This window comes from Pseudophryne corroboree, chromosome 1 (genome assembly GCF_028390025.1).
Source record: "Pseudophryne corroboree isolate aPseCor3 chromosome 1, aPseCor3.hap2, whole genome shotgun sequence".
Lineage (NCBI taxonomy): Eukaryota > Metazoa > Chordata > Amphibia > Anura > Myobatrachidae > Pseudophryne > Pseudophryne corroboree.
The window spans coordinates 745,864,804-745,877,910 of NC_086444.1; the positions used below are offsets into that span (position 1 = coordinate 745,864,804).

The 13,107-nt window shown below is 48.4% G+C and overlaps 1 protein-coding gene across 4 annotated transcripts in view; it reads left to right on the forward strand.

Annotated features, from left to right (window-relative positions):
- Positions 1 to 13,107, forward strand: part of RANBP3 (RAN binding protein 3) — a 263,031-nt gene that overhangs the window by 92,248 nt on the left and 157,676 nt on the right. For all 4 annotated transcript variants that reach the window (XM_063916564.1, XM_063916545.1, XM_063916549.1 and 1 more), the window contains one exon: positions 8,971 to 9,042. In XM_063916564.1, the coding sequence (XP_063772634.1) occupies positions 8,971 to 9,042 (72 nt within the window). Of the gene's footprint in view, positions 1 to 8,970; positions 9,043 to 13,107 lie in introns of those variants that run through there.

A 13,107-nucleotide genomic window follows, 5' to 3' on the forward strand; every position in this document is an offset into this window, starting at 1 on the left:
TGCCTGTCCAGGCGTCTCAAAGGCCATCGGGGGCTCTAAAACGCCCGCTACCTCAGATGGCAGACGCGGATGTCGACACGGATACTGACACCAGTGTCGACGACGATGAGTCTAGTCTAATGTCCACTAAGGCCATTCGTTGCATGATTGAAGCAATGAAAGAGGTGTTACAAATTTCTGATATAAACCCAGGTACCACTAAAAAGGGTATTATGTTTGGGGAGAAAAAACTACCCGTAGTTTTTCCCCCATCAGAAGAATTAAATGAAGTGTGTGAAGAAGCGTGGGCTTTCCCTGATAAAAGATTAGTAATCTCTAAGAAGTTACTAATGGCGTTCCCTTTCCAGTCAGAGGATAGGTCACGTTGGGAGACACCCCCTAGGGTGGATAAAGCGCTCACACGTTTGTCTAAAAAGGTGGCACTACCGTCTCCGGATACGGCCGCCCTCAAGGAACCTGCTGATAGAAAGCAGGAGGCGATCCTGAAGTCTGTATATACACACTCAGGCATTATACTTAGACCAGCTATTGCGTCAGCATGGATGTGCAGTGCTGCCGCTGCGTGGTCCGATTCCCTGTCAGAAAATATTGACACCCTAGACAGGGACACTAACCATAGTGCTATAAAAGACTCAGTCTTATACATGAGAGATGCACAGAGGGAGATCTGCCGGCTGGCATCTAAAATAAGTGCATTGTCCATTTCTGCTAGGAGAGGCTTATGGACTCGCCAGTGGACAGGGGATGCAGATTCAAAAAGGCACATGGAAGTTTTGCCTTATAAGGGTGAGGCGTTATTTGGGGATGGTCTCTCGGACCTAGTTTCCACAGCAACTGCTGGGAAGTCAGTATTTTTACCCCATGTTCCCTCACAGCCTAAAAAGGCGCCGTTTTATCAGGTACAGTCCTTTCGGACTCAGAAAAACAGGCGTGGAAAAGGCGGGTCCTTTCTGTCCAGAGGCAGAGGTAGGGGAAAAAGGCTGCAACAAACAGCAGGTTCCCAGGAGCAAAAGTCCTCCCCCGCTTCTTCCAAGTCCGCCGCATGACGGTGGGGCTTCACAGGCGGAGCCAGGTACGGTGGGGGGCCGCCTCAAAAATTTCAGCGATCAGTGGGCTCGCTCACAGGTGGATCCCTGGATCCTGCAAATAGTATCTCAAGGGTACAAACTGGAATTCGAGGCGTCTCCACCCCACCGGTTCCTAAAATCTGCCTTGCCGATTACTCCTTCAGACAGGGAGGCTGTGCTAGCGGCAATTCACAAGCTGTATTCCCAGCAGGTGATAATCAAGGTGCCCCTACTTCAACAAGGACGGGGTTACTATTCCACACTGTTTGTGGTACCGAAACCGGATGGTTCGGTGAGACCCATTTTAAATTTGAAATCCTTGAACACATACATAAAAAAATTCAAGTTCAAGATGGAATCGCTCAGGGCGGTTATTGCAAGCCTGGACGAGGGGGATTACATGGTATCCCTGGACATCAAGGATGCTTACCTGCATGTCCCCATTTACTATCCTCACCAGGAGTACCTCAGATTTGTGGTACAGGATTGCCATTACCAATTCCAGACGCTGCCGTTTGGACTCTCCACGGCACCGAGGGTGTTTACCAAGGTAATGGCGGAAATGATGATACTCCTTCGAAAAAAGGGAGTTTTAATTATCCCGTACTTGGACGATCTCCTAATAAAGGCGAGGTCCAAGGAGCAGTTGTTGGTGGGAGTAGCACTATCTCAGGAGGTGCTACACCAGCACGGTTGGATTCTGAATATTCCAAAATCACAGCTGGTTCCGACGACACGTCTACTGTTCCTGGGTATGATTCTGGATACAGTCCAGAAAAAAGTGTTTCTCCCGGAGGAGAAAGCCAAGGAGCTGTCATCTCTAGTCAGAGACCTCCTGAAACCAAAACGGGTATCGGTGCATCACTGCACGCGGGTCCTGGGAAAGATGGTGGCTTCTTACGAAGCAATTCCTTTCAGCAGGTTCCATGCCAGAATCTTTCAGTGGGACCTGTTGGACAAATGGTCCGGATCGCATCTTCAGATGCATCGCCTAATAACCCTGTCTTCAAGAACCAGGGTGTCTCTGCTGTGGTGGCTGCAGAGTGCTCATCTTCTAGAGGGCCGCAGATTCGGCATACAGGACTGGATCCTGGTGACCACGGATGCCAGCCTTCGAGGCTGGGGGGCAGTCACACAGGGAAGAAACTTCCAAGGACTATGGTCGAGTCAGGAGACTTCCCTACACATAAATATTCTGGAACTAAGGGCCATTTACAATGCCCTAAGTCAGGCAAAATCCCTGCTTCTACACCAGCCGGTACTGATCCAGTCAGACAACATCACGGCAGTCGCCCATGTAAATCGACAGGGCGGCACAAGAAGCAGGATGGCAATGGCAGAAGCCACAAGGATTCTCCGATGGGCGGAAAATCACGTACTAGCACTGTCAGCAGTGTTCATTCCGGGAGTGGACAACTGGGAAGCAGACTTTCTCAGCAGGCACGACCTCCACCCGGGAGAGTGGGGACTTCATCCAGAAGTCTTCACGCTGATTGTAAATCGATGGGAACGGCCACAGGTGGACATGATGGCGTCCCGCCTAAACAAAAAACTAGAGAGATATTGCGCCAGGTCAAGGGACCCTCAGGCGATAGCTGTGGACGCTCTAGTGACACCGTGGGTGTACCAGTCAGTTTATGTGTTCCCTCCTCTGCCTCTCATGCCAAGGGTACTGAGAATAATAAGAAAATGAGGAGTAAGAACAATACTCGTGGTTCCGGATTGGCCAAGACGAGCGTGGTACCCGGAACTTCAAGAGATGATCTCAGAGGACCCATGGCCTCTGCCGCTCAGACAGGACCTGCTGCAGCAGGGGCCCTGTCTGTTCCAAGACTTACCGCGGCTGCGTTTGACGGCATGGCGGTTGAACGCCGGATCCTGAAGGAAAAGGGCATTCCGGAGGAAGTCATTCCTACGCTGATTAAAGCCAGGAAAGATGTAACTGCAAAGCATTATCACCGCATATGGCGGAAATATGTTGCTTGGTGTGAGGCCAAAAAGGCCCCAACAGAGGAATTTCAACTAGGTCGATTTCTGCATTTCCTACAAGCAGGAGTGACTATGGGCCTGAAATTAGGCTCCATTAAGGTACAGATCTCGGCTCTGTCGATTTTCTTCCAGAAAGAACTAGCTTCACTACCTGAAGTTCAGAAGTTTGTGAAAGGAGTGCTGCATATTCAGCCCCCGTTTGTGCCTCCAGTGGCACCTTGGGATCTCAACGTGGTGTTGAGTTTCTTAAAATCACATTGGTTTGAGCCACTTAAAACCGTGGATCTAAAATATCTCACGTGGAAAGTGGTCATGTTATTGGCCTTGGCTTCAGCCAGGCGTGTGTCAGAATTGGCAGATTTGTCATGTAAAAGCCCTTATCTGATTTTCCATATGGATAGGGCGGAATTGAGGACTCGTCCCCAGTTTCTCCCTAAGGTGGTATTATCTTTTCACTCGAACCAACCTATTGTGGTGCCTGCGGCTACTAGGGACTTGGAGGATTCCAAGTTACTGGACGTAGTCAGGGCCTTGAAAATTTATGTTTCCAGGACGGCTAGAGTCAGGAAAACTGACTCGCTATTTATCCTGTATGCACCCAACAAACTGGGTGCTCCTGCTTCTAAGCAGACTATTGCTCGCTGGATTTGTAGCACAATTCAGCTGGCGCATTCTGCGGCTGGACTGCCGCATCCTAAATCAGTAAAAGCCCATTCCACAAGGAAGGTGGGCTCATCTTGGGCGGCTGCCCGAGGGGTCTCGGCTTTACAACTTTGCCGAGCTGCTACTTGGTCAGGGGCAAACACGTTTGCAAAATTCTACAAATTTGATACCCTGGCTGAGGAGGACCTTGAGTTCTCTCATTCGGTGCTGCAGAGTCATCCGCACTCTCCCGCCCGTTTGGGAGCTTTGGTATAATCCCCATGGTCCTTTCGGAGTTCCCAGCATCCACTAGGACGTCAGAGAAAATAATATTTTACTCACCGGTAAATCTATTTCTCGTAGTCCGTAGTGGATGCTGGGCGCCCATCCCAAGTGCGGATTGTCTGCAATACTTGTACATAGTTATTGTTAACTAAAGGGTTATTGTTGAGCCATCTGTTGAGAGGCTCAGTTGTTTTCATACTGTTAAACTGGGTATAGTATCACGAGTTATACGGTGTGATTGGTGTGGCTGGTATGAGTCTTACCCGGGATTCAAAATCCTTCCTTATTATGTCAGCTCATCCGGGCACAGTGTCCTAACTGAGGCTTGGAGGAGGGTCATAGTGGGAGGAGCCAGTGCACACCAGGTGACCTAAAAGCTTTCCTTAGTTGTGCCCAGTCTCCTGCGGAGCCGCTATTCCCCATGGTCCTTTCGGAGTTCCCAGCATCCACTACGGACTACGAGAAATAGATTTACCGGTGAGTAAAATCTTATTTTCTTACCTTATGTCCCCCCTCAGCATACAAAAAAGGCACCTCATTATCAAATGCAGTCCTTTCGTTCCAATAAAAACAAAAAGGTACGTGGATCATCCTTTGTTGCCAGAGGGAAAGGCAGGGGAAAAAAGCTGCACACAGCTAGTTCCCAAGAGCAGAAGTCCTCCCCTGCGTCTGCAAAGTCCACCGCATGACGCTGGGGCTTTCCGAGGGGAGGCAGATCTGGTGGGGGCTCGTCTTCGATTTTTCAGCCACGTCTGGGTTCACTCGCAGGTGGATCCCTGGGCATTAGAGATTGTTTCTCAGGGATACAGGCTGGAATTCGAAGACTTGCCTCCTCGCCGATTTTTCAAATCGGCTCTGCCGGCTTCCCCGTCAGAGAGGGAGCTAGTGTTGGCAGCAATCCAAAAATTGTATATTCAACAGGTGATTGTCACAGTTCCTCATCTCCAGCAAGGAGAGGGATATTACTCAACCCTGTTTGTGGTCCCGATACCGGACGGTTCGGTCAGACCCATTTTAAACCTGAAATCTCTGAACCTGTACTTGAAGAGGTTCAAGTTCAAAATGGAATCACTCAGGGCGGTCATCGCCAGCCTGGAGGGGGGAGGATTGGATGGTGTCCCTGGACATAAAGGATGCGTTCCTGAGATTTGCAGTGCAGGACTGTCACTACCAATTTCAGACGTTGCCGTTTGGGCTTTCCACGGCCCGAGGATTTTCACCAAGGTAATGGCGGAAATTATGGTGCTCCTGCGCAGGCAGGGGGTCACAATTATCCCATACTTGGACGATCTCCTCATAAAGGCGAGATCTCGGGAGAGGTTGCTAGACATCGTGTTTCTGTCCATGAAGACGTTGCAGATACACGGCTGGATTCTCAATATACCGAAGTCCCAGCTAGTCCCTACAACGCGTCTGACCTTTTTGGGGCTGATTCTAGACGCAGACCAGAAAAAGGTTTTTCTTCCGATCGAAAAGGTTCAGGAACTCATAGCCATGGTCAGGAACCTATTAAAACCAAAAAAGGTTTCAGTGCATCATTGCACGCTGGTCCTGGGGAAGATGGTGGCTTCCTACGAGGCCATCCCTTTCGGCAGGTTCCATGCGAGGACTTTTCAATGGGACCTCTTGGACAAGTGGTCCGGGTCCCATTTACAAATGCATCAAAGGATCACCCTGTCTCCCAGGACCAGGGTATCTCTCCTGTGGTGGCTGAACAGTGCTCACCTACTAGAAGGTCGCAGGTTCGGCATTCAGGACTGGGTCCTGGTGACCACGGACGCAAGCCTCCGAGGCTGGGGAGCAGTGACACTGGGAAGAAATTTCCAAGGTCTCTGGTCAAGCCTAGAGTCTTGTCTCCACATCAACGTCCTGGAGTTGAGGGCCATATACAACGCCCTGCGTCAAGCGGAGGAATTGCTTCGGAGAAAACCGGTTCTGATTCAGTCAGACAATGTCACGGCAGTGGCTCATATAAACCGCCAAGGCGGAACAAGGGGCAGAATGGCCATGGCAGAAGCGACCAGGATTCTCCGCTGGGCGGAAGGCCATGTAAGCGCGCTGTCAGCGGTGTTCATCCCGGGGGTGGACAACTGGGAGGCGGACTTCCTCAGCAGGCACGACCTGCATCCGGGAGAGTGGGGACTTCATCAAGAAGTCTTCGCACAGATCACGGATCGTTGGGGACTGCCTCAAATCGTCGTGATGGCATCCCGTCTCAACAAAAAGCTAAAGCGGTATTGCGCCAGGTCAAGGGACCCTCAGGCGGTAGCGGTAGACGCTCTGGTGACACCTTGGGTGTTCAGATCGGTCTATGCGTTTCCTCCTCATCCTCTCATACCCAAGGTGTTGAGAATAATACGAAGAAGCAGGGTCAGAACAATACTCATTGTTCCGGATTGGCCACGGAGGACTCGGTATCCGGAGCTGCAAGAGTTGCTCGCAGGGAATCCGTGGCCTCTACCTCTAAGGCAGGACCTGCTGCGGCAGGGACCCTGTCTGTTCCAAGACTTACCGTGGCTGCGTTTGACGGCATGGCGGTTGAACGCCGGATCCTAGCGGAAAAAGGGATTCCGGAGGAAGTCATTCCTACCCTGATCAAGGCTAGGAAAGACGTGACGTTAAAACATTATCACCGTATATGGCGGAAATATGTTTCTTGGTGTGAGGCCAGAGCTGCTCCTACGGAGGAGTTCCATTTGGGCCGTCTACTTCACTTCCTTCAAACAGGAGTGACTTTGGCCCTAAAATTAGGGTCCATAAAGGTCCAGATTTCGGCCTTATCCATTTTCTTTCAAAGAGAATTGGCCTCTATTCCTGAAGTACAGACCTTTGTGAAGGGAGTGCTGCATATTCAGCCTCCCTTTGTGCCTCCGGTGGCGCCTTGGGATCTTAACGTGGTGTTACGTTTCCTCAAGTCACCTTGGTTTGAACCACTCAAAACTGTGGAGTTGAAATACCTCACGTGGAAAGTGGTCATGTTGTTGGCGTTAGCTTCGGCAAGACGTGTTTCCGAATTGGCGGCTTTATCACATAAAAGCCCATACTTTGTTTTTCACGTGGATAGGGCAGAGTTGAGGACTCGCCCTTACTTTCTGCAAAAGGTGGTCTCATCTTTTCATGTGAACCAACCTATTATCGTGCCTGTGGCTACACGGGACTTGGAGGATTCCGAGTCCCTGGATGTAGTCAGGGCTTTGAAGATTTATGTGACCAGAATGGCTAGAATCAGGAAGACTGAAGCTTTGTTCGTTCTGTATGCGGCCAACAAGGTTGGCGCTCCTGCTTCAAAGCAGACCTGTAACACGATTCAGCAGGCGCATTCTACGGCAGGATTGCCGTTACCGAAATCGGTTAAGGCCCACTCCACTAGGAAAGGGGGCTCTTCTTGGGCGGCTGCCCGAGGGGTCTCGGCATTACAGTTGTGCCGAGCAGCTACTTGGTCGGAGACAAACACCTTTGCAAAGTTCTATAAGTTTGATACCCTGGCTGAGGAGGACCTCCTGTTTGCTCAATCGGTGCTGCAGAGTCATCCGCACTCTCCCGCCCGTTTGGGAGCTTTGGTATAATCCCCATGGTCCTTACGGAGTCCCAGCATCCTCAAGGACGTTAGAGAAAATAAGATTTTACTTACCGGTAAATCTATTTCTCGTAGTCCGTAGAGGATGCTGGGCGCCCGTCCCAAGTGCGGACTTCTTCTGCTAGACTTGTATATAGTTATTGCTTACATAAGGGTTATGTTATAGTTTTTCGGTGGAACCGTGGCTATGTTGTTGTTCATACTGTTAACTGGGTAAGTTTATCACAAGTTATACGGTGTGGCTGGTATGAATCTCGCCCTTAGATTTACTAAAATCCTTCCTCGTACTGTCCATCTCCTCTGGGCACAGTTTCCCTAACTGAGGTCTGGAGGAGGGGCATAGAGGGAGGAGCCAGTGCACACCCAGAGTCCAAAGCTTTCTTAAAGTGCCCTATCTCCTGTGGAGCCCGTCTATCCCCATGGTCCTTACGGAGTCCCAGCATCCTCTATGGACTACGAGAAATAGATTTACCGGTAAGTAAAATCTTATTTTATTTTTTTCCCCCTTTGTCCTGCCCCACTCCCTTATTTCTCCATGCTGCTCCCACCAAGCACTGCTCTTCTTCCCTCATTCTCTATCCTGCTCCCATCTTTTATCTCCATGCTGGTCATCTTCCTTACTACTTCTTTCCCGTTTTCACCTTCTTGTTGTCTTCTGCAGCTGATTCACGAATCCAAATACAAATGCGCAAAAGTCATTTTTTAGTGTTACCTTTGGACTATTGTTGTTGTGAGCAGTGAGGTGTGTCTGCTGCAAGGACTGGCTTGCTACTTTTAGTTCAGTGAAAGTTCATGCCAGTGGCTCAGTATGTGGCAACAGAAGGGGCAAGACCAAGTCATGGAGGGGAGTGTGCTTAGTAATAGACTGTAGTCTCTTACTAGGCACACTCCCTCCATGACTTGGTACCTTTCCTCACCATTCTCCCTGTACATGCGTAGACATTAACCCCACCCCCCCCCCACCACCACCAAATATAAGCACAAATAACCATAATCAAAACTACACTATAAACAAATACCTGTTTGTTCCCTTACTGGGGAATGGGACTGATGACTGGGTCCCACAGTTTAGTCTGGGGCACAGCAGAGAGGTGGGCATCAGTGGCAGCAGATCAATCCGGAAACCAGTATGCAGTGTTCTCCCACTCAGCAAATGTAAGTAACAAGTAGTCTACCACATCCATTACAATCTGGATTTCTGTGACACAACCAACAGCACCACCCTAAATTGGAACTGACCAGAGAACATCTCTGTGGGCCTCAACAAAATCTTTTTCATTCTTGTAAGGTTGTCTTCATTGATAACTGTTATGCTTATTTTGTCCTTCTTCCCTTGTATTGAACTTTCCCTATTTTATGCTGATTTCTTGCGGTGCTTATATTACATAAAATTCTGGATTTTACCTGCAGTGACAAAGAACAATGTATTCATGCCATCCAGCTTTTGTCAGCCTTCCACTGGTAACTCCGACTCGGAACCAGGTGAGCTGCTATTTTAAAATGACTAGTAGGCCAGCAAGTAAATACGGGAAACACATTAAAAGTCCTTTCCGAAAACACAAATAATGTAATCTGCAAAGTTTCTATTGACACAAGTGTACCCATTTGTCCATCTCATTGATAAATTCAGTTCTTTTTGGACTGCCCAAGAAAATGTCTATCTATTTTTGTGCATTTGTGTGTCTGGCATTGTTCATGGTGAAAATATAATGTTGACCTGTTTTTTTGTTAGATCTGTTTATTTTGGGGTTTGAACCTTGATCTCAGTCCTTGATGAAACTGCTATGACTGGCTGCTGAAAGCAAGACAAATGCTCAAATGTCTGTCTCATCCCCAAGATGACTCATCAAGGGTGCCCATCTGGCTCAACATGTTTTAATTATTTGAATTCGGGCAGAAGTCAGAAAATGATTACTCTTCCAGTGCATTGTCTGGCATTTGGAGTGTAGAAATGAAAGCTGTGTGCTGCGCCTTTTATTTATTTTTTAATATGAAAAAGTTTATATGTTCATAACCAGTGGTGTGAATTCAGTGACCTTTTTAATAGTTTTAACTCTTTTTGCTTAGAAGACTCTTACAGGCAGGGAGTTTTCTTAAGGGGAAATTCAATGGTATGCGCCATATGGCCGCTATTCAATTGTCTATGCTGATGGTTTTGATAGTACCTGTATGATTTTTTTGCTCGCAGTCTCCTGAGGTGGTGAGCAGAAACTGGCAAAAACTCTGGGTTATATGCAACCAAATTGCTGTTTGGGCATGCTAACCAGGACTTTAGCCAATTTAGCAGCTTTACGCAGATAAACCTGGGCTATTTGGGTGCAACGTGTAGTAAAATAAAATAAACAATTGAATATCAGCCCGTCGTCTTAAGCTTGTTATACACCTACAGATTTATTGTTCGATCTGGCTGGATAGAATGTAAATCTGGTACTGGATGAGGGCAAATGACAATTGACCATTTGCTCCCAAACACTGGAAAACAGACAAAAATGGTCAATCAGACAAATTGGTTAAATCCACGTCTGTTTTTGTCAGTTTTACGGCATTTAGGAGCAAATGGCCAACTGTCATTTTGCGCTCTTCCTTTATGAGGTTTCCATTCCAATCTTCCAGATCTGATGACAAATCTTTAGGTGTATGGGCAGCTTTAGACAAGGGATAAGTAATGATCAAGCAAGCAAAAACAATTGAATTCCATTTTAATCTTACTCTGGAGCTCTCATCATAAGGCAGAGGGCTGGCATTCCCTGACTTATACAGTTATTTCTTTACTCTACCAGTTGGTTAAGGCTGGCTCATGATATTCCCCATAGCCCTATAATTCTGTGGTTTTAGTTGAGGCTGTTGTTGTGGAATTCTGGAAGGCCTTTCAAAATGTACTCTTTCAAGGTACTTTGTATTACATCTGCTTCACGCTGGTCTCTGTCTCCCAAAACTTTGCCTTACACTTCTTGTCTATCCAAAACTTGCATTGTACTTTATATGTGTCACTCAAGCCAGAAGACCTTTCTGGTCTTCCAAATAGCACATTCCTTATTTTCTTTGGAATACATCATTCTCCCGATTTTTATTTATTTATTTATTTATTGGTTCTTTCCCAGAAACTGCTGAATCACTGTCTTGTTTACCTGCATGTGGGCCTACCTATAAAGATAATTCTCAAGACATTATACCATCCTTATAACACAGGCGCGGTCTAGCCTTTCCAAATGCTTTAGTTAAAGGTGGTTGAATATTCCTATGATGACCTAAGAAACATGGGAGGGCTAATTTAGCATGCAGTCATCTTTGTTAGAGGCTGGATGATTCATCTGAGAATTAGTCACACCAATGCCTGTTATATGCTATTCACCCTTCTCCTTTCTTGTTCTGGGGTTAGTTTATTCCCTATGTTATGAATGTGTCAAAATAGTATTTAGGCCAGTTTGGCACAAATGCTATGTGCGATGAAGCACAGTACCCTCTAGAGCAGGGGTGGGCAATTATTTCAGCTGAGGGGCCACTTGACATTTCCTGTCAGTATCCGAGGGCCACATACAAAATAGCAGCTCGCCCCACTTGCCAAAAATATAGGGACGTGGCTTCATGTGGTAGGGGTGTGGGCAAAAAATAATACAGATTCATATTAGGCTGCACAATAGTCTCCATTATTCAAATTGCGCCACACAGCGCCACTTACACACATTACACCAGGTAGAGCCCCTTTTACACACATTGCGGCAGGTAGAGAGCCTTTTTACACATTAACATTTTATTTAGGATAATTATTGTGCAGCAAGCAAATTATCCAGTGTCTTATGGCCCCTGGGGAAAGGTGTGACACGGCGACAGAACACGGTGGGGGTGACACAGTGACAGAACACGGTGGGGGTGACAGAACACGGGGGGTGTGACACAGTGAAAGAACACGGTGGGGGTTACACGGTGACAGAACATGGGGGGGGGTGACACGGTGACAGAACACGGGGAGGGGGGTGACAGTGACAGAACACGGGTGTGTGACACGATGACAGAACACGGTGGGGGTGACACGGTGACAGAACACGGGGGGGGGGTGACAGAACACGGGGGGGGGGGGGGTGACAGAACACGGGTGTGTGACACAGTGACAGAAAACGGTGGGGGTGACACAGTGACAGAACACGGGGAGGGGGGGTGACAGTGACAGAACACGGATGTGTGACACGGTGACAGAACACGGGGGGGGTGACACAGTGAAAGAACACTGGGAAGGGGGGTGACAGAACACGGTGGGGGTGACAGTGACAGAACACGGGGGGGGGGTGACATGGTGACAGAACATGGTGGGGTTGACAGCGACAGAACACGGGGAGGTGACACAGTGACAGAACATGGGGGGTGTGACACAGTGACAGAACACGGGGAGGAGACACAGTGACAGAACACGGGGGTGTGACATAGTGACAGAACACGGGGGGTGTGCATAGTGACAGAACACCGGGGGGGGGTGACAGTGACAGAACACGGGGGGGGGGGGGGGTGACACAGTGACAGAACACGGGGGGGGGGGTGACACAGTGACAGAACACGGGGTGGGTGACATAGTGACAGAACATGGGGGTGACATGGTGACAGAACACGGGAGGGGTTGGTACAGCGAGAGCTATTATCTCTCCCCCAAACCTAAAAACAGTCTGACACCACTGCCCGCACACACAAATATACACACACACACACACACACACACACACACACACACACACACTTTCTTTCACTTTTCCCATTAACTTACTGATCTGGCTGGCAGTGGCAGGAAGGATGAATCTGTAGCAGTCTGGCTCTTGCCCCGTGTAGCTCCGCCCCCTGAGGTCCCATGTAGCCCCACCCCCTCATTGCCACGTAGCCCCGCCCCCTTCTCGGCTGAACACAGCCGTTGTCATTGGGGACTCTGGAGGAGGCTGCTACAACGCAGCAGCAGGGGAGAGAGGCGCCGCTGGCAGCTTGGAGGTACTGCAGTGCAGAGCAATGACAAGCAGCTCAGCCGGTCGGGCCGCTTGTCATTGCTCGCTGGTGGGAGGCAGTGGGCCGGGCAGGATCGGTTTGCGGGCCGCATCCGGCACGCGGGCCGTATTTTGCCCACCCCTACTCTAGAGTGAAAAAGATGATTGAATAAAGGTAGTAGCAACCTGAGACCTCTTCTGTAGAGCCTTGGCTTTTTTTTCATTGAATTTGCTCTATTGCCAACATATAACTACATATATCTACTGGTTGCTTGTTGGAGTTCAGTATAATTTATTTATTTATTTATTTATTTATTTATTTATTAGCAGTTTCTTATATATAATAAGGCATATGTGTAAAGAAAACCACTCGCTAACTTCTTGTAAGCAGAATGACCCAGTTTCTCCTATGTATTTTTCGACAGATCTCCCATTAACCCTGGAAATGTGACCCTTGATATGTTCTGTCCTTGTAGTTATGGATACGCACTGGGTTGATGTTGCCGCTATAGGTGGTGTTTGTGTTTATTCTCTCAATTATCTAATGCTATCTGTCTATAGTAATGGTTTTTGAAGCAGTGTTATT